The 20,611-nt window shown below is 43.3% G+C and overlaps 1 protein-coding gene across 3 annotated transcripts in view; it reads left to right on the top strand.

Annotated features, from left to right (window-relative positions):
* Window positions 1-19,116, top strand: part of vps13b (vacuolar protein sorting 13 homolog B) — a 220,605-nt gene extending 201,489 nt beyond the window's left edge. For all 3 annotated transcript variants that reach the window (XM_081714207.1, XM_035525873.2, XM_035525874.2), the window contains 17 exons: window positions 31-114; window positions 196-371; window positions 1,436-1,612; window positions 3,977-4,184; window positions 4,497-4,682; window positions 4,880-5,026; window positions 5,125-5,408; window positions 5,625-5,752; window positions 5,882-6,090; window positions 9,210-9,328; window positions 10,705-11,495; window positions 11,711-11,887; window positions 14,440-14,610; window positions 14,793-14,969; window positions 15,081-15,183; window positions 17,839-18,088; window positions 18,198-19,116. In XM_081714207.1, coding sequence (XP_081570333.1) covers window positions 31-114; window positions 196-371; window positions 1,436-1,612; window positions 3,977-4,184; window positions 4,497-4,682; window positions 4,880-5,026; window positions 5,125-5,408; window positions 5,625-5,752; window positions 5,882-6,090; window positions 9,210-9,328; window positions 10,705-11,495; window positions 11,711-11,887; window positions 14,440-14,610; window positions 14,793-14,969; window positions 15,081-15,183; window positions 17,839-18,088; window positions 18,198-18,446 — 3,636 coding nt within the window. In that variant the 3' untranslated portion in view covers window positions 18,447-19,116. The remainder of the gene's footprint in view (window positions 1-30; window positions 115-195; window positions 372-1,435; window positions 1,613-3,976; window positions 4,185-4,496; window positions 4,683-4,879; window positions 5,027-5,124; window positions 5,409-5,624; window positions 5,753-5,881; window positions 6,091-9,209; window positions 9,329-10,704; window positions 11,496-11,710; window positions 11,888-14,439; window positions 14,611-14,792; window positions 14,970-15,080; window positions 15,184-17,838; window positions 18,089-18,197) is intronic.
* Window positions 19,117-20,611: the final 1,495 nt, after the last annotated feature.

Below are 20,611 nucleotides of genomic sequence, written 5' to 3'. Positions count from 1 at the left end.
CTCAATGCCACATAGCTGTTTTCTCTTTAGGTTCCCTCTTCTAGTGGCTCCCTGGTATCTGTGTGGTGCACAGTAATAACCCTGGAACCCAACTCTCATATGCAGCAGAGAGTGGTGAGCATAACTGTACACGCAGCCATACACACAGACTCGGCGTGTGGGTGTGTGTAAAATACTGTGCATTCCTGTCTTCAGGTGGTGTTCAGTCCGCTGTTTGTGATGAGAAATCACCTCCCAGAGGCTGTGTTAGTACAGGTGGAGAAGCGGAGTTTAGGCCAAAAGGAGACCCAGCTCATCTCTGGGCAAGGGCAGCATCAGGCACTGCTGAACGTGGAACCAGACATCACACACCACCTCACCTTCCAAGCTAGGTACAAAACACACACACACACACACACACACACACACACACACACACACACACCTCCCTCATCTCCTTTTCACATTACCCTACTATAGGTCACTCACTCACACATACCCCACCTACCTGACTTCAGACCATGAGCCCAATAGCAAGGTCATGCCCTCTCTGAAATCTCTCTGATGGTTTGGTATTATACAGAGATGGGGGGGGGGGGGTTGTTTATAAAAGGGAGAGAGAGAGTTGTTACAGTTCATCATGGACACTACTCAAATACATCACAGAATATATAATCCACAGGTAGGCCCTTCAGATGCTCAAAGAATATGTCTTCAACACCCTTTTAACACAGGAAAACAGGAGAACATTCTTGGTTACTATTTTTTTTACCACGACCTAAGACAGAATCTTCTCTGATCAGCCTTTCTTCTTGTGTAGTTATTTTTTTGTTTGTGTGCTTGGAGTGGGTGTTAAGTGGAAGAGTCTATCACTGTGGCAAGATACTCAGACAGACGGGCTTAACCAAGTCTAACACTCCGATCTGCATTCATACAGTTAACACAAACCACACAGCAGTCCTTACTGTGTGTGTGTATGGCGGTGTGGGTGTGTAAAAGACCCAGAGAATGCATCTCCTCATCGCTGTCTGTCCTGCACCGCCGCTCATCTTTTCCAACTTTCTGTCTCTTAAACAGAGTTCCAGACCTCAAGGCTGCCTGTTACCCACAAGGCCTGAGGGTGCCATAGCTAACTGTGGCCACAAAGCCACATTGAATGGCTGATCTTAGGTCAGGCCTTCAACAAGACTATTAATCTTGGCCAGATCTTGTTAAGATTCTGCTGGAAGACCAGCGCAAGGTGCACTGGTGGGTTAAGGGCAGGATTAGGTTTGGGGTAAGAAACAAGGTTATGGTGGCAGTTAATGTAACTCTAACTATAATATTACTCTGGTATTGATTGATATTGAATGAAAGATGGAGATGTTTCCACAAGGGAGTTTATAGTACTCATTGATATATATATATATTTTTGTGTGTGTGTGTGTGTGTGTGTGTGTGTGTGTGTGTGTTACAGCGAGGAGGAAGATGCATCCCACTGTGCAGTACCAATCTCCTCATCTCTGATCAAGCAGATTGCTAACAAAGCAGGTCAAGAAGAGAAACCGAATCACAGCAACATCCTGGAACACTTCTATGGCCCGAAGAGTTCTAACCAGCAGTCCTGGCCGTACACCTGCAGAGACACAGACAGGTACGCACACTTTACACCTGAGCTGTGTGGGTCATGTTAAGTTGTGTCATGTGGATTACTTTCAGGTGGGTATGTGCTATTTTAACAGGTGTATGGGTAATATTCTGCCCATCCAGTGTCGTCAGAAATATATGTTCCATACATGCCACATGTTCCGTTTAGAAGGCATCTAGCTAGCTATAGTGTGGAAAATGATTGACTGCCTTTCTCTAAGCTAACATTTTTATTGATAGGCACATTTGTATTCTTTCCTATGGGTTAAATATAGCTAGCTAATGTAGTGCAACCTGACAGACAAGCATTTGATGGACGCAAACGCGAACCCTGTTCAAAAGATGTTTTTTAATCTAACACAGACAAATAGGGCTACATTTAAAGGCTGTTCCAGCTTATACAACTGTCTCCAAAATCTTCAAGTCTGATATCTAACAATTAAAATCTACTCATTATTTTTGGCACTTTGCCAAGTCCGTGACCTCATTTGACATGTCTAAAAAGCCCCTCTGCTGCCCCTGACTGTCTCAGGGAGAGTTCGAGGTTATGTCCACTGCTTATTAACGTGCATAGTGAACTTGGAAATGAAAGAAGGCAAAGTATGAAAAGGAGAGCAAATTAGCAGCAGATGGCGCCTACGTTTCTTTTCATGTCTTTTTATTTTGATACACAGCGCTGACACCATGCTGAAAACTAAATGGCCAACTGTCACTTTGCTATTGACTCACAGCTTTATTTGTGGGAGATACATTTTGGTTTTATTTTATCATAATGTCTGTTTTGACCAGGTCCTCCTCTCTATTTAAGAAATCTTTTCCAGAAACCTTGACTGGTCAGGGAAGCTTGCCATTTGCCTTATTATTCGGTCAACTGATTTCAGTCTCAAATGTGTTGACCAATCAGTGAGGAGACCTTCTGTAGCTGAACCTGATCATCCACACGGTCCAGCTCTGTTAACCAATAAGGCAAAGGCTCTAGAAGGGAGTGGTCCTTCCTAAAACTGTTTGTACCTCTTATTTCATTTCAAAAACGGCAGTTTACTATTATGTAAAGAAGGTGAGAAACTCTTGATGAGGGGATGGAGGATGGCTAACACAAAATCTGCACAGCAGATGCACCCCAAGGAAGGTGTTTCAAAGGAAATGATTTATTGAGTGTGCATACTTATGCACACGCATTCACAAAGACCCACTGATACCCTCAGCCATCTTGAAAAAGTATTTATAAATGCAACACTTGGTAGAACAATTTCTAATCGCCTAGAGAACAATTTCTCTCTCTCTCTCTCTCTCTCCTCCTCTCTCTCTCCCCAGTTCACACACACAAGCTACACACTTCTCACAAAAGGACAATGTACTATCCTTGAGATGCTAAGCACATTTTCATGATCACCGTTAGGAAAAATGCGTTTGAATGTTTATAAAGCATCGTTCAAGGTGGATTCATTTTGCTTGGAAAAGGTTTATATTGCCAGTACTTGTTTAGATTTGAACAAAATTAGTACGTCAGGTTTAAAAAAAAAAAAAAAAAAAAAAAAGATTCAAATTAACTTTCAATCTATGCCTGTGAGATGGGTATTAAGCTGGTAAAGTGAACCAACTAGCCTTCAGTTAATTTAATTTACAGAATGCTGTCAAAGCCTATTTTCATGGTAGCTGTTTTTCATTCTAAATAGGCCTTTTCCAAAAGATGTTGTTACTTACAGTAGTTCTGTGTTGAGGAGAAAGACCCTGCGTCATGTTTCATTTTAGTGGTGCATGCCGTTACCCAGCAGTTAAAAGAGGCTTCTTGGCTGCGACTAAATTTTGTTATTACATGAGGTCAGTGTGACCAGGACTACTTTTAGTGAGGGGGCTTCATCTTCAGTGAAATACAGAAGGTCATTTTACACTTTACTTATAAAAACTTTGGCCATTGCAGATCTCCATTGGGTAAGACTCATAAATGTCTTCAGTAGTCCCATAAGTTGTAGCTCCTCCCCAAGTAAAACTCCAGCTTGAATAGGAAGCAGGGTGTCAAAATGTCATATTTCAAATATGCCATCGTGTACATTTCAAATAACTTTTTTTTTTTTTTTTTTTTTTTACTTGTAAGCCTTTTGTAAGCCTTCAGCCTGCATTACGTCTAGCTATCTAACGGTACAACTGTTCCAGAAAAATCCAATTACCCACTAAATGTTTATATCAAAATATGAACCACATCCAAGCACTGACAATATTAATGAAAACCAAAAGCATCCTGCTTCTTGTTACAGGAGTCATTCAGTCATCCTTCCAGCTATATACAGATACACAGTGAAACGAAAGGGCCTTCCCCAGCGCCACGGTGAAACGTCCAAATGCTGGCTGGTGTGTGTTCCTCTGTGCGCAGGGCCGAGGTGGAGTCGCTCGCCCAGTGGGACAGTCCCATGCAGGTGCGTCTGTGTGCGTGGAGGCCCGGTTTAAGTACTCTCCTGGTGGAGCTCCTGCCTTGGGCTCTTCTCTCCAACCGCTCCCACTGGGACCTCTGGCTGTTCGAGGGCGAGAGTATCGTCCTGCAGATCCCCGCCGGAAAGACCATCGTACCCCCCAACTTTAAGGTAGTCCTCCGCACTTGCCAGTAGATTTATAACAGTAGATGTTCTCTCGAATTCTGATAAACTCTTCAAGTGTACCCGGGGCGAACGTGGCAAAACGCTTAGATAGCAGGGATCTAATCAGTTAATGTGAAATAGCTTGTGAGGTGTGTATGTGGGAGAGAGTGAGAGACGAAAGAAGCCAGAGAGTGCCGAGATGACAAGCCTAGCTACTCGTCTCGGTCGCTCTTATTTATTGACTGTTAATGACTATTGATCGTTCATAATCAGCCAGACCACAGCTTGCTCCTGTCTCTGCCTGTTCCTGTGTGTTAGGAAGCTCTTCAGATTGGCCTCTACTGGCCACACACTAACACTGTGCACAAGTCAGCGGCCGTGCGGCTGTTGCACGAGCTAACCTCCCCGCGCTGGAAGGAGGTGGGCGGAGCAGAAGTGCTCAGCCTGGATGAGGAGGGGTACGTGGAGGCTGACATCATCCTCGGTGCCCCGCCCAGGCAAAAGGTGTGTATAAAAGTAAAAGAACAACAAAGAATCTCTGTTGCTCTAGGCTTAACTTGTGCTGAAGATGACAGTTCATTGATAACCGGAATACATTTACATGAATCAGTTAGTGATGAGATCACCCATGTTAAATAAATTGTTTTGCCAGCAAGTGACAACATCATCCCCTCAACCCCTATCTCTCTCTCCCACCCTAGTTGTGCCAGTTCTGTGTGTCCTCCACAGTGAGGTATGGGATTCAGGTTCTGCAGATCGAAGACAAAACTACAATGGTGAACAACACGCCCCACACCATACACTACAGAGCACTGCTGTCCGAACATGCCCTCGCTGCTCCTGACCAGGTACGACACAGCCACGCCATATGCTTCGATCAAGCGGGCTTTTCTCGCGGCGTCTTACGGTTCTCTCGTCTCCCCACGCCCCAACCCCTGAAACCCAGCTGTACAGACCCCCTGCTGACACCAGCACCTTCACCCTGGCCCCCGTGGGGGAGGCAGGCGGCCCTTCCAGCTGTGCTGTGCCGTGCTGGACTGTGTTGGGTGAGGGCCCCGTGGCACAGCTGGACACCCTGCTGCCCCACAAGCACATTCTGTTGAGCTGCCTGGCGGGGCCAAAGCAGGAGGGCGAGATGTGGAGTCAGCCAGTCGCCGTGCAGCCAGACTTCCCCCGGCAGAGTGTGTGCGTGCCAGTACACCAGAGTGCCCCCAACACTCTCAGCACCAGGTGGGTCCATTATTAATGGTACAGGTTGTTCTTGACCTGCCTGCTGTTTGGTTCTCTGCTTTGCTGTTCCACGAGCTCTTGTGGGTCGCTCGCCCCTGCCTCTCTTCCCATCTGTCTGCTCGTCTTTTCACTTCTGCTCTTCTATAGTTCTTAGCATTGAGGTGCACATGGCAGCCAGAAAAGTGTGTGTGTGTGTGTGTGTGTGTGTGTTTTTAGGGCCCTGGTTGTGACATATCAAGAACATTTAGGTATTGGCTACATATCTGTGAATGAGGACGCGTGTCCCCGTATGCTGATTCATAACCATTGTCCTATGGCTCTGCTGCTGAAGGAAAACATCAGAGGTATTGATTTGAAAATACCTTATTGAATCTGTCATTTCCAGAAGACTTTCTTTTGAGGGGTTTTTTTTTTTTTTGGTTGATAACTAACATCGTGGTTGAATGTGTGTTTGTGCTCGTGTTTGTGTGCAGAGCCTGCCAGGACCGAGGTATTCTGCAGGAAACTGCCGCCTTTGTCGTCTGTGAACCACGAGCTGTACCACCACTCCTCCAGTTTCCCTGACTGCCGCCAGAGAGAGGCTCTGCCCACCCTGATGCTCTGCGCCATCCCCGACCTCCCCAAAAACTCTGCCACCTCCGAGTGGACCGAGGCCATTGACATCAACAACCCAGGCACACAGGTACAGCGTTACCAACCGACTCAGCATCTCGGCACTGGCGGACGAATTACGGGGCACGCAGATCCTACATCAGGGCTCAAACACGGAACTAAAGAAGTCAGAAAGTTGGCGAACCATTTGGGAATTACAGTGGAAAGAAGTTTAAAAACGTTGTCAGTGCTCACAAGGGTGTTTAATTTGCCGTCTTTCATGGACACCATTGTCAGGACATAAGTTATACTTCTAGATAAAGTAAATCTCAATTTCCCAGGTGTTACTACATTCAGCTGATGCTTTTTATCCAAAGTGACTTACAATTATGACTCAATGCAACTGGAGCAATCGAGGGTTAAGGGTCTTGCTCAGGGGCCCAACAGTGGCAGCTTGGTGGTGGTGGGGCTTGAACCAGCAACCTTCTGATTACAAGTCAAGTACCTTAACCACCTCACTACTTAGAATGGGTCATTCATTGTAGTAAAGTAATGCTAACATGCTATAAAGTTCCATACATTTCTAGAGCGTTCCTAGTTTTTTACTAATAATAAGTCACTGTATAATAATAAGCTAGTAATTGTATCAATTGCAGGTCAAGAATAAAATAATTATAAAAAGTTAAAATTAATCATAAATAAAATGTTAACCTTCTAGTTGTTACTAAATACATAAGTCAATCAGTAAATGTTTGTTAATACATAGGTAGCTCTAAACAGCCTTATAACAAATATGAGGCAGGAATTTTATATAAAACATAAATATAATAAAAAAAATACAGGGTCTTATGAGATGAGATGCATTTATCCAGGATAGACTGTGTTTTTCTTACAAAATATTTTTCTTTCAAAATCCTTGAAGTTTGCATATGCCATTGTACAAAATGTCTCACATGAAAGTAGCAAACGAGGTTAGAATGCTATAAAATATATTTGTTTCTTAACCTCCCAAAAATCGTGGTCTAAACCCTTTTTAATACTGTGTCCTGACAAAGATGGTAGCACCTCAGAAAAAGGCCTCTACATGCTTCCATAAGAGCTGCTCCGTTTTCATTCAAAATACATTCATGTCTGATTCCATTTTCTTCTTTATCATGAATTATACACTAGTATGCACAGATCCAGTGTCACAAGAATCTAGCAGGCCCATAGACTATGGGAGTACTATAATAATCAACTTGAGTATTGATTGACATTTTTGATAAAGTTTATCATTCATACAGCATTTAAAATCCCTCCAGAACTGTTATGGGACAAATGCATTCCTCAACGTCTGCTGCTACATTACAGCCTAACATACACCAGATGGAGAGCGACATAAATGATCATAGTGGCTTTCTATCCATAATCACCAGGCAGTGGTGTTGCTAGTCAGGGTGCTCTGTGTATACATAGAACAAAAGGACTTTTGGAGAGCCGAGGAGACGTGGAACGTCCCCAGTCAGAGATGACACAGACGCTGTCTTGATTGAGTGAGTTGGGGTTAGGGTTATAGGGTATTAGAAACTACTCACTCTCTCCACTAAGATCCTGTTTTTTGGTGCAAGCTGTGACATCTTCTGCTTCTCCTTCTAAAGTGCACAATCAGTTCCTTAGTCTTTTTGATGCTTAAGAACAGGTTCTCTGCACTTGGCGATGGGGTTGGATCTGTGTGTGGCCAAACAGTCGCGTGCGTGTGTGTATAGAGAGTACAACAGAGGCCTCAAAACACAACCTTGGGGAACTCCAGCAACAAGAGCGAAAGTATACATTTAAATGTATTAAAATGTAATATCAATCAAGATGCATTGGGAATATCATCATTTTGTTAATTGCACTGTGGCACCCCCAGATGTCTAGAGATTTTTTACCCCAACTGTAGTTGTGGTTGTATCCTGGAATTTACTGTACACTGTAGTTAGAATGACATGCATGTTCTATGAATGGATTACCAAATGTCTCTTAATGGGTGTCCCTCAGCATCCATAAGTATAGGGAAGCCCACAGAGCCAGAGAAAAAAGGAAGAAAACATCTATTTACAGAAAGATATTATCTGTTTCAAGAGTCAATAAATTCAATGTTGATAACATACTTTTGAAATCCTGTTGATTATAGGCTTCTTATTTACATATCGTTTTGTTTATTGTATGTGTGGTGTAGTTTTGTGGTAATCCGTATGAGCTGCCCTTGTTTTAGGGGTGCGAGAGTGTGTGTGTGTGTGTGTGTGTGTGTGTGTGTGTGTCTTTCTCAGAAGCTCATGCTTTTGCTTATGTCTGGAGTGCTGGGCTAGGGTGACTGGCTTCAGTTAGAAAAGTTCGAGGTTGTGACCCGTGTGGTGGTGAGGATCAGTGCTGTTGTGACTGCACAGCACAGGGTGGCTTTGTTTTCTCAGGGAGTTTAGAGTTCACTCAGGACAAGAGGATAGGTCTATTTCAGCCTGATCAGCATCAGAAAGAACGTTGCTGGCTGTTACGTTTTACATACACCCTCTGATTATAAGTATACATTCCTTGTGTTTTTCTTAAGGATGGATCTTCATGTAATGCATGCATGTAAGGATATAATAAAATGTTAACTTCCTGTTATTTGTATCTTATTATTGTGTTCATGGATACGTAAAGTAAAACATACACACAGATATTTCTTGGCTTGTGTATTTGTGTATATTGGTGTGTCTGACAGCAGGAGACACCGAGAGAGTTAAAGCTCTCTAGGGCAGTGATATAACACTGTTTAGTGCCTCCACTTAGACAGGATAACTATTACTGACCAGACACACCCCACCCCACAGTGATATAGTGCTCTCTAGTGCTCTTACTGATCATACACACACCTATTCTGTATACACCTCATAACACAGTGATCTAGCGCACTCTAGTGCTCTTATTTAGAACAGTTACTCACCACATATGCAGGATAACCACACACTCGCACACAACCCTATTCCACAGCGATGGTTCTCTAGTGCTCTGACCACAAGATCACACCACCGTGCGCACAGACATCCACAAAATATTTACTAATTAAGACTGTATTATACATAAAATTGTGACTTTTCAGTTTCAGATTCTTTGCTTGACCAGGACTGTGTGTGTGTGTGTGTGTGTGTGTGTGTGTGTGTGTGTGTGTGTGTGTGTGTGTGTGTGTGTGTGTGCGCGCGCATGTCATAGGTGATGTTCCTGCCAAGTTTTGGATGTCTGTACATTGAAGTGACTCATGAGGGAGGCACGATCATCCTCACATTTGCACCAGAGAGCAGCGCTGGAACTGACATTAGTCAGGCCCAAAGGTACACACACACACACACACACACACACACGCACACACGTGCATTGTCCACCAGCCTCTGCTCTGTGAACTGTTGCTCTAGAAGATTCTTGTCCTTTCACTAGGGAAGCCAGCCCCTACTCCAGCAACAATCTTTTTAGTGCTTTTCTCTCTTTTAATTTCTTTTCTTTCTTTAATAATAATAAAGATAATAATATTAGATTAGTGTATTATAGTGCCTTTCTCACACAAAGTTGCTTCGCAATATATTACTGCAACAATACCCCAAAAAAGGTGATCCAAATGATTAAAAGGTGGTGTTGGGAGGAGGTGCAGGTTGAAACAACAGAGAAGAACACTAATAGCTGTATTGTGGAGTGGAATTCCTTCAGATGACAGTCTGGTCTTAGGGACTGTCGATAGACCAGCACCAAAGGATCTAAGTGTGTGAGCAGTGGTGTCAAGAGGGCAAGAGTTTAGAGGGATAAAGGGAGGTGAGCCCGTTTAGTGATTTTACACATAAGGCGTCCTAGTTTTGTATTTAACCTGGGATGGCAGGGAGGCAGCTAATGTTTGACAGTGGATGGACCTAATATGCGCCACATGCCTGCTGGATGGGAGGACCCGTGGCAGCCAGGTTTTGAATGAGTTGTATTATATTAAGGGCTTCTCTAGATATACCAGTAAAAAGAGAATTACAATAAAACAGATGCGAGGCAATGAAAGCAAGCACCAGCGTTTCAGCATCGCTCAGTCTGAGGGGAGGTTCAGGTGCCACGTTATTATGAGGACACAGAAAAGCGCTGCTAGCTGGTGACTTAATATGGAGTTCCAAGGATAGGAAATGGTGGAATGAAGAACAACAGAACACCAAATGGAAATTTAGTAGTCATGGAAAATTCAGGTCAGTAAAGAATTCAGGTAATCCGGGTTTTGTGGGTAGTAGGACGTTGTATAGTTTTTGGTACTGTCATCTTCAGATGTCATCTTTTTTTTTTTTTTTTCTTCTTTCAACAAGCTCAGTACATAATGCACACGTTGTACAGATTGGGTCTTTAAACGCAAGTCCATGCGGGGCCTATATACAGTAATTCCTTGGGGCTGTTACCCTTTTCTAAATTGCTGAAGCCACTGTGGTCCTTGGAAAGCTTCAGATATTGTTCTATATCCTTGACCTGATCTGTGCCTTGCCATAAATTGACTCCATGGCTTGGTTTTTCTCCAAAACATGTTGCGTATATTGTGACTATAGAATGCACCCTGACAGTTCACTTTTTAAAAATTAAAAAAGCGTGTACCCTGAAAGCCATGATCCATGCCTTCTAAACTTTTAAGGAGACGAAACACTTTTTCTTCTGTTGTCTTCTGTCTGTGCGTCCGCCTTTTTGGGTTTGACAGGGTGCCCGGTCAAATGCTGTCCTTCCGAGTCCTACTGAGCGAAGTGTCCGTGGCACTTTGTGACGACATCACTAGCCCGGCAGGTTCGGTGGAGCTGTTGCGTTTGACCCTGTCGAAGCTCCTGGTGCTGCTCCCTCCCCCCAGGTCCTCGGCAGGCGCCGCACCCACGTCTCTTGTACAGCAGGTGCAGGTGCTGTGCGGCAGCTTACAGGTGGACAACCAGCTGTACAACCGCTCCAGCTTCCACTTCCCTGTCCTGCTGTGCCAGGAGCAGCGGGCCAGCACTGGCTGCTGGTTGGGCGATATCGACCCGGTGATGAATCCCGAGGTTCTGGAGGAGTTCCAGCGAGCGTGCTTCCTATGTGTGGGTCTCACACTCTCCAGCGATAGGTACTGCCTGGAGCAAGTTAGTTTCTGCCTCAAACCAGCTCGCATCTACCTGGAGGACACTTTCGTATACTACCTGAAGACACTCTTCCACACCTACCTACCCATCTCCACCAAGCCTCCGCCCCGGGAGCAGGGACGGTCAGAAGGGCCTGGTCAGACATTGCCTTTGCCTGTATACCAGTCAATGCAGGCGCTTGTCCGGCCAGTTCGGCTGCAGCGGCTGCTAATTGAGCCGGTCAGTCTGCTGGTCAGTATCCATGCCTCTCTTAAGCTCTATATAGCGTCTGACCACACACCACTCTCCTTCTCGGTGTTTGAGAGGGGCCCTGTTTGCACTACCCCACGCCAACTTATACACGCACTGACCATGCATTACGCTGCAGGGGCCCTCTTCAGAGCAGGTGAGTGGGGCTTTCCTTCTGTCTCTTTTACACACACACACACACACACACACACACATATCCCTATTGAATTTGGTTATATAGTGGACTCCCTTGTTTTAAAAAGGAAGGAAAGGATTTGTGTCTTGGTGGGTCACTGGACAGATTAATTATCACTGTCTGTATTTGGTGTGTTGCATGGTTGGTGGTGTGTGTGTGTGTGTGTGTGTGTGTAGGTTGGGTAGTGGGCTCCTTGGAGATTCTAGGCAGTCCTGCAAGCCTAGTACGCAGTATAGGAAATGGAGTGGCTGATCTTTTCCGGTTGCCATACGAGGGACTAACACGGGGACCAGGAGCCTTCGTCAGTGGTGTGTCGCGTGGAACAAGCTCTTTTGTGAGACACATTTCAAAGGGTAAAAGCTCTTGCACACCGTGATGACAACCACACAAATCATGTCACCCCCAGAGCATGGTTTCACTGCATACCAGAACTGCCACTGCTTTGAACACAGACTACATCAAAAACCTGACTTTATTAAAGCATTAAACTCAAAACAATTAATACCTGCCTTTATCTTAACTATACATGAATACAAATAAGAAGGAATTAAATTAGTACAATAAAGGGAAACAAGAATTTTGTAGCACCTTACAGGTAATAATTCAATTTTCACTTCGGTAGCTTTTTAACAGCAGGTGTCTCGTAGCAGCTTGATAGGAATCCAGGTCTGGACCCTTCATGAGAACGCTAAAGGAGACTGGCAAGGAGAAACTGCCTAGGGGGCAGAAAGAAGAACCCATGGGAGGAATTTCAAAAAGAAAACCCCATCCTCTATTGGTTACCGCTTTATAACAGTGATCTTAAATAAATGAATCATAGATAGAAATTTGCAGCATTTAGTAAAATGGTAATCCAGGTGGATACTTTTTTGTGATTTCCATATTCATTTAAACATGAGTATTGTTCACTATATTGAAGCATGTCGGAGGTAAAAGGAGATTTGACTCATGGTCTATGGCTGGGGTTTTCAAGCTGTGGGACCAATACCTGTCAAGGGGTTCGAGAAATAATGAGATTTTTAGATTAAACACTAATTTAACAGCGAAATTGTTTTGTTGGGGCGCTTAAGTAATTCATTTTTTGCACACTAGAGGGTGCTAGAATGTCTTCCTCTAGAGCAGGACCCTTTAATGATCATCTCCCTAACTGGACCTAGATCCCATTCACACTCAACCTCAAAAAGGACTGGTGGCTAGCAAAATGTAACAGAAGGGATGACAGTGTGAATATTTTTTTTTTGTTTTTATAAGTAAAATGAAATCCATTGATTTGCACTTGTGTATAACATGAACAGCATTAGTAATTTCTTTGAGCTTGCCAAGTGTGTAGTTCGCACGCCCGGTGTGCCTCAGTGTTACCGTGGGGGAAGGGATTCTGGGCGGCGCAGGCTCTAACCAGATAAACGGGCAGAGCACTTCTTCAAAAATGTTGAATGGTTCAAAAAAGGTCTATGGTACAATCTGGTATTTGTCCCTTAAAACAAGGGCTGCGCTTGTACCTGCTGATATGATGGCGATTTCCTGTATGCCTTCCATTAATAAGTAATTGATCATTAGCGCACAAAATTGGCATCAAGCAAATGACCTTTTTCTGAAAATGGAGAAATGTCCAAGGTAGAACACGATGAACCAAAGCTAACTTTGGCTTTATTGGTACTGATCACGGATGTCTTTCAAATAGCATCTGTTAAACTGTCAAATAAGAAATATACTGTAGTGCCGTTGTGGAAGAAGCCTCGAGAGACATAATTTCTGCTCGTGAACACCATTTATTAACAGGCAGAATAGGAATGGGGTTACAGGGAAAACGGGGCGAGGAAAAGTAAAATAACACACACCTGATGATGGTGTCACACACTAATGCACTAACTAAACTAGAAAAGGTCACGACTCCATAAATCGTACACATACACCAAACCAACGATTAAAACAACACATTTAAACACACATTGTAAAACATTTTACAGACCACCACTCTTTCTCCCTCTCCGGACCAGCGGCAGGCGCCACAGTGCGTTCCCTTTAAACCGTCTCTATACTGCCCCGTGGCCAGCGCTTGGCACGACTGCCCCGCAGGCTGGCCTAGCACAGCTATTTTCACTCGCTGATTGACCAACTGACTGCTTTTGATGAGAGATGATGAGGGATAAGCATTTTTTTTTTATTAAGCATCCAGGTTATGATGTTACGATTATTATTGTCTAGTTGACGACGCGTTTTACCATTAGGTTTCAAGGCGCCGATCTTCTGTTCTCTTGAGCAGGACTTTACCACCTATTAGCACCATATTTTTTGCAGCAAGTACATATGAAAGATCGCTCTCATTTTGTCACTGAAGATACGTGTTTCAAATCAGATAAACATAAACAACTTGTATTGTAGCAAGGCTAACAGTCAGGTAGACCCTTATTACCTGACAAACTCTCTTATGTACAACCTGCACATGAGATTTAGCTGACGTCATGCATACCGTTTCTTAGCTATGGATGTAACAGTTGCTAAAACACAAAGTGGACTAGAGATTTCCTTGAAGGAAGTAAATTAAATGTAATTTAAATTAGATCCCATACTGTTTTAAATTGCATGAAAAGACTATAGTCAATGGTGGTCTGGCAAACTAGGCTTGGAGAAGGAAAAAAAAACCAAAAACTTTTTTAGAGACTTTTTTTAACCATTTTACTGTCAGTTTTTAGAGAAAAGTTTTGGAATGGAACTGATATGTATGAATTTTGCATAAATGTGTATAGACATATGCCAAAATATATAACATTTGAAACAAAATTTTTAAAAAGCATAGGGTCTTAATGCATGATACGTTTTAGTGGAACCTAATAAGCTATCACACAGGGAAGGTTTGAGCACAGAAAGTAAATGGGGACAAATCTGCCTCTCTCTCTCTCTGTAGGCACGCTGACATCCATCACTAATTTGGCCACTAGTTTGGCACGGAACATGGACCGGCTGTCTCTCGATGAGGAGCATTACACGCGGCAGGAGGAATGGAGGAGACAGCTCCCAGAGAGTCTGGGACACGGCTTACGGCAAGGCCTTTCCCGTCTGGGAATCAGCCTGCTGGGTAAGTCTCACCGTCACGCTAACGCGCACGCGCACGCTGTTGCTCTGACTTTTCATCATACCATTATCCTGTTTACTTGCACGCTGCTCCAGCTGTGTGTGTTTGTTTCTGATGTCTTTGTTTCGACACGTGTGTATGCTTGTGTGTGTAATTGCGGGGGTGTGGCTTTTTGGTATGTGCAGGAGCGATTGCTGGTATTGTGGACCAGCCAATGCAGACGTTTACAAGGCCCGTGGAGGCTCACTACACAGCAGGCAGCACTGCCAAGGGCATTATCTCTGGAGTGGGCAAAGGCATTGTGGGAGTTTTCACCAAGCCAATAGGAGGAGCTGCTGAGCTGGTCTCACAGACAGGATATGGTAAAAGTTGTATTTGTGTATGCATTTATCATCAGTCGTGAATTCAGCAGTGAATTCTGTGCACGTTTGCTCAGTATACAACATTGTGTCTGTCTACACTTGTGCCTACAGGTATCCTGCATGGTGCTGGCCTGTGGCAGCTGCCCAAGCAGCTGTATCTTCCTACGGAGAAGAAATCGGCAGACGCACCCAACAGTCAGCTCAAATATGTCTGGTAAGACTCAAGCTGGATCAATCTGTTACGTCGTAATGGCACATCTTCTCTGACAGATGGGGAATGATGACTTCAACAGATTACAAAAAAGGTTATCTGACTAGAAGGTAAAAGGTTTGCAGTTCAAACTAGAAAAACTATTAAACTAGAAGGAAAAAGGTTTGAGGGCTACATCATTCTAGTTATGTGTCCATTCCAGACTACAATAGATGTTGACATAAACCATTTCAAAACTACAGTCCTGTAATAATTAGGATGAGACCAATGAGCAAATTTCACTAAGGTTTCCTGGTGCTCAGGTGAAACTGTGTTTGCATTAGATTAGCAGTAATGCATCATCACAAATTCCTCTTTTCAGAAAAGTAATCTCTAAAAGAACAAATTATACACACAGGTGGCTCTTAGAGAGGATCTGTGGAGAGTCTTTGAGTTAGAGTCTGCAGAGACTGGTAGCCTATTGCTGCCAATTATGAAATCCCTTAAAGGTGCTTGCTTTGTAGCGTAAACATTTTCATGCTGTGATCCAGAATAGAAAAGGGTAGTGCCATAATGTTCTCGTGTCTCGTTATTTTTGTTTGCTTTGTTTTCTGTTTTGTTTTGTCTGGTCACCATGCAACAGCCAGTTTGTGTTTCCTGCCCCCACTGTTTCTCACCTGTATCTTGATTCCCTGCTCCTACTGTTTCTCACCTGTATCTTGAGTCCCTGTATTTTAAATGTGTTTATTCCATCATTCATAAGCCTGCTTTGAATCAGTGTTTAGCTTCCCAGTTTTTAAACTCCACCCCCCCCCCCATATCTTTTATGATTTTTGAACTTTTATGTGGATTGCTGTTGTTAAGTCCTAATATTCCCTGTTCTGTTGTGCATGTAGTTTTTGTGTGGTAATTGAACTTTGCCATCTGAATCATACTGAATGTATTTCTCAGAAAATCTATCTATGGAATGTATGGAATATAAATTTTCAAATAGTAGCAGGGGATGGTGTCTGGAAACTAATAAGTTATCACCAGTCTTTGACCAGGAAAAATCCTAAGAAAGAAGTTGGTAAAATGAAGTTAAAATTTGGAAGCATCTTACAGAACTTGACCAAGCAAAACAAGCTTTGGTCTGTCACTGTGCCCTTAGACATATCCATAGAGAAAATGGTTGACAGAGTGAGCACATTTCTAGCCAAGTTGGACTGCAGCGTTTCTAGAATTGATTACATTGTCAAGTTTGAACTCTCCTTTCACAGCTAGACAAGGTTATTGAAATGTATGTGAAACACCATGTAATTAATGGGGCAACCACACAAGGCGAGAGTCTGGAAACAGCTGAGGGGTTAACCAACTGACCTTCACAGCATGATCCATACCACCTGCACAGATCTCCTTGAATGCCCAGCAAATAAAATGGCTCATGAAAAGCCCTGCCATGGTACGGTGAGCCGCATGGAAAAACCTTTTTACTGTGACTTTCTAAAACCGACAGCTGGGTCATTAACTTGTCTAACTCTGTACATCTATAATGTTAATAATCTACAAGTGTGACAGGGTGACTCCTGGCTCCAGAGTAGCACCTGACCATCCATTCCTCTCACTCGGTCAAAGGTATACTACCATCGACAAATCGCTCCCGTACCATCAGACCAAGAATGGTCGCTGCCATATTCCACAGAGAACAGTCCAAGAGGAAATTTAAGAGCCAGTCGATCCGCTACAAGACGGCCTTGTTCTTGGTGACGTACTCCAGCTGCGATGCTGCGGGCAGCTGCTTGGCCCCGAGCGGGACTCTTCCCCCAAGAGCACGCCTGCGGACGGCCACAGGCAGCTGCCGTGCGCTCCAAGAGGTCCACGAACGCTTCTGCGTCGTCCAGGGGTTTCTTGTTGGCGAGGCTGAACTGGACCACAGCTGGCGTGCTGGCAGACTGCGGCAGAGGGTTTGGTGCTACTCGGCTTGCTTTTTCGCGAGAGCCTCAAAGCACAGGAGCTGCTCCCGCTGTAGGAGGGCCTAATGTTGAATGGGTTGCAGGCTGGTGAGGATCTTGATTTCACCGAGTAGGGGGGACTCCACGACTTCTCTCCTCCTCCTTCCAAACTCGATTTTCAGCAAGGGCATTGAGTTCTGTATTAACAGGGAGCCTCGCTCTCATGCTCCAGGGATATTAACCACAATATTAATCCACTCCAGGAAAAATAACCTTTTCTGTGATGTGCATGATATGAATTGGTGCTTCGTATTTGAGTAATATATAATTTTATATTTCATCAACATGTTGTTCATAAATGCAGCAGTGTATTATTTTTTTTTTTTTAGTATAGTCCAGAATGCTGCATGTTCTCTTTGGAATGCATCTTCAATCAGTGTTATCTAATTAAATGTTTTATAAAAACTTTGTGGTCAAACAGAAAAGGAGCCAGTTAAAAGGACTATAGAAGAAAAAACTATAACCGTTCTGCATCTCAGTCTTTATCCATCCTCCATGTATAACTAAGTGATTGTAAGATTTTTTAAAAAATTCTCCCTGAGTTCACTACAGATGTAGAAGATAGAGATTAGTTCAAAAGATGCACGAATAATCTGTGGATGAATAATCATAATCGACATTTTTGCATTCAGTGATTGAGTGTGTGTGTACTTGCTCTATTTATCGAGTGCACGTGTGTTCACTGTAGGAAGATGCTGCAGTCTCTCGGCCGTCCGGAGGTGCACATGGCGCTGTGCGTGTGCATGGTGAGCAGCTCGGGGCAGGAGCATGCCGGCTGTCTGCTCCTCAGTGGGGAGGTGCTCTTCGTCGTGAGTGTGTGTGAAGACACCCAGCAGCAGGCCTTCCCCATCACAGAGGTGCAGTGCCGCCAGGACACGCACAAACCCGAAAAGCTCACACTCACTCTGCAACAGCAACGAGTCACCAGTGACAGTGAGGTAACTTCTTTCTGATGTTTTCTGTGTCCTCTCTCTCTCTCTCCCACACACGCACACGTAATGGTAACCTCCTCTTCTTAATAGTTCATTTTTGTCTCCCCCCCCCCAGGGTGACGGCACTCGCGAGCGCTTGTCTGAGCAGCAGTACAGTCGGTTGGTAGACTACGTGACGCGAGTATCTCAGTACCTCTCGCCCTCTCCCTCCTCTCTCCTCCGGCAGCCCCTCATCACGGCAGCTCAGCCTCCCTCCAGCATCACGAAGGCCTACCATTACCACGCCGACCCCGCCTACGCCCGGGTCTTCATCTGTAAATTCAACATTGTGAAGAGCAAGGCACTGCGCGTTGGCTTCAACTGAAAATATACTTCAAGCGCCATATTTATGAGTGTGGAGTGTTGAAACTGGCATCCACTCCCCCTCGCCATATAACTGTGGGATTTTTTATTTAGGATATTAAAGGCCAAAATGGACATATGACCTCAGATCAACATTAGTTTCAGAAGTCTGTTCAGATTTGTACTTGCAAACGAAGGCTTTCAGATTTGTTTACCCTGACTCAGTCTCTTCATTACATAAGTAAGGATACAAAGTCTCAGCAGACAAGTACATAAAGGAAACGAGAACGTACGTCGTTCTGCCAGTTGCCTGAATGTGATTTAAATTCTTTAGGCAGAGAAGCCTGAGGTAGATATAAAGTGATCATTTTCAAGAATGTCCATAAATATGTATATTTTATATAATGTAGCATATTTATCAGTGCCCATGTCATGTTTGCAGTTAAAAATGTAAGCTCAATATTGCTGTTGTCAAGCTATGAACCAAATCACAGCATTTCTCTGTGGGCAATAAGAGAAACTGAGATTTTTTTTTTTTTACTTTAATTTTTGCCAAACAGTTATTTCATATTCATATTAACATTAAAAAACAGGCGTAATTTAAGTGAACCACAATTTTAATAAATGTAATTACAAATGTTTATATAGAATGTAATATTGGTAAATATTCTAATAAAATTCTAAACATTTCAGTGAATGTCATTTCCAGACTGTGTCTGAGAAGTTGAAAAGAATCATCTACACTTTTGGAAGTGTAGATCTCTAATGAGTTGATGCAACGTTGACACTAGATGCAGTATTAAGGTGAGTTCCAATGGCAATTAGAAAATAACGCTCTTCACAGCCAGGAACGTATAACCTTAACGTGCTATCTTAAAACTTATTTACATGCATTATTTATTATATTACTTTCACTTTCAGAAACTGACTTGAATGTCCTGCACAGACGAGCAGCGTCAGACATATGTGCCCCTTAAGTCTTTGGGACAAATTAAAGCAAATGAGTTATCAAATGAGCCCTTGCAATGAAAAACCAAAACCAATCAGCCATTTCCCTCAAGTATTTTAGTTTCTGATTTACATTAAAATGCTTAATATGCTTTATTTAGACATATCTTCATTCATGTGGGCATTTAAAATAAAATATGCAATGCTTTAAATTATTTTTGTTTTGTAGAATGGTAAATGGACATGTATGGTATTTCATTGCAAGGGCAAACAGCCTTTTTAAAGTATTCTTGCCTTCTTCTGATCAAAATTTGCCATTGCTTTCAGCTTTTATGTTTATGTTTCTAGCTTTTTTTATTTACACCACTAAACCTTCACTTATGATTCTGATACAAACCTCTTGCGTGGGCAGCACTGATCTCTGGAGGGTAAGTATCAACATTGCTGGAGAGGTTCCTCAGAAAGAAGCAGAAAGCATAATACGAATGTTAGCAAGCTATTTTCCTGGCCTGTCTTTGGAGAACCACATCACACATCTGTTATCTTTTCCCACATCCATTACTTTAAGACCAGTTTAGGGATTTTGTGCTTGGGGGTGTGGCAATCGGCGTCTGAGACCAGGGTGGACCCCAAGGCTGCTGCACCTTGCTAACCACCTGGCAATGTAGGGCTGTAATTGTTACATTTATTTCTGATCTGCCTTCACAAAAAGTGCTAAGACGTCAAACAATGAGTTTATGCTGTTTCTAAATCACCAATGTTTTCCAAGAATAAAAAAAACTTCAGACACCACAGTGGGAGTAGAAAAAAGCCATCTATGCGGTAAAGCGTTTGTGCCTATATGAGGAGTATTGTGGCAGGGCTGAATATAACAGACTTCAAAGGAAAAATGTGTGACTAACACCAGCAACACTTAGAGATTAGAGAATTTATCTGCACCTTACAGTTTGCCTACAGACAGTACAGCTCCACTTGATGTCATAGCCCTAGGCCATTTCAGATCTGGACAAAAGTCTAGCGGTATTTGCTTAAATTTATGAATTACTGACGACTGGGGCATTGCCTTACATATAGGGAAATTATTATTAATGATTAATGATGGTTAATCAATACTGTACCAGTCTGAAATTAGAGTTCAAAACGTCTGCAGCGAGTTCACCATGCTAGGCTGGATAGCAAAAAAGTTGGGCCACGTGGCCTAAAACATCTCTTTCCAATATGATTTGAAGACCTGATAAG

Source organism: Electrophorus electricus, chromosome 1 (genome assembly GCF_041902795.1).
Source record: "Electrophorus electricus isolate QZ-2024a chromosome 1, ASM4190279v1, whole genome shotgun sequence".
Lineage (NCBI taxonomy): Eukaryota > Metazoa > Chordata > Actinopteri > Gymnotiformes > Gymnotidae > Electrophorus > Electrophorus electricus.
The sequence above is the reverse complement of the archived record's forward strand: the minus strand, read 5'-3'. Positions and strand labels throughout refer to the sequence as shown.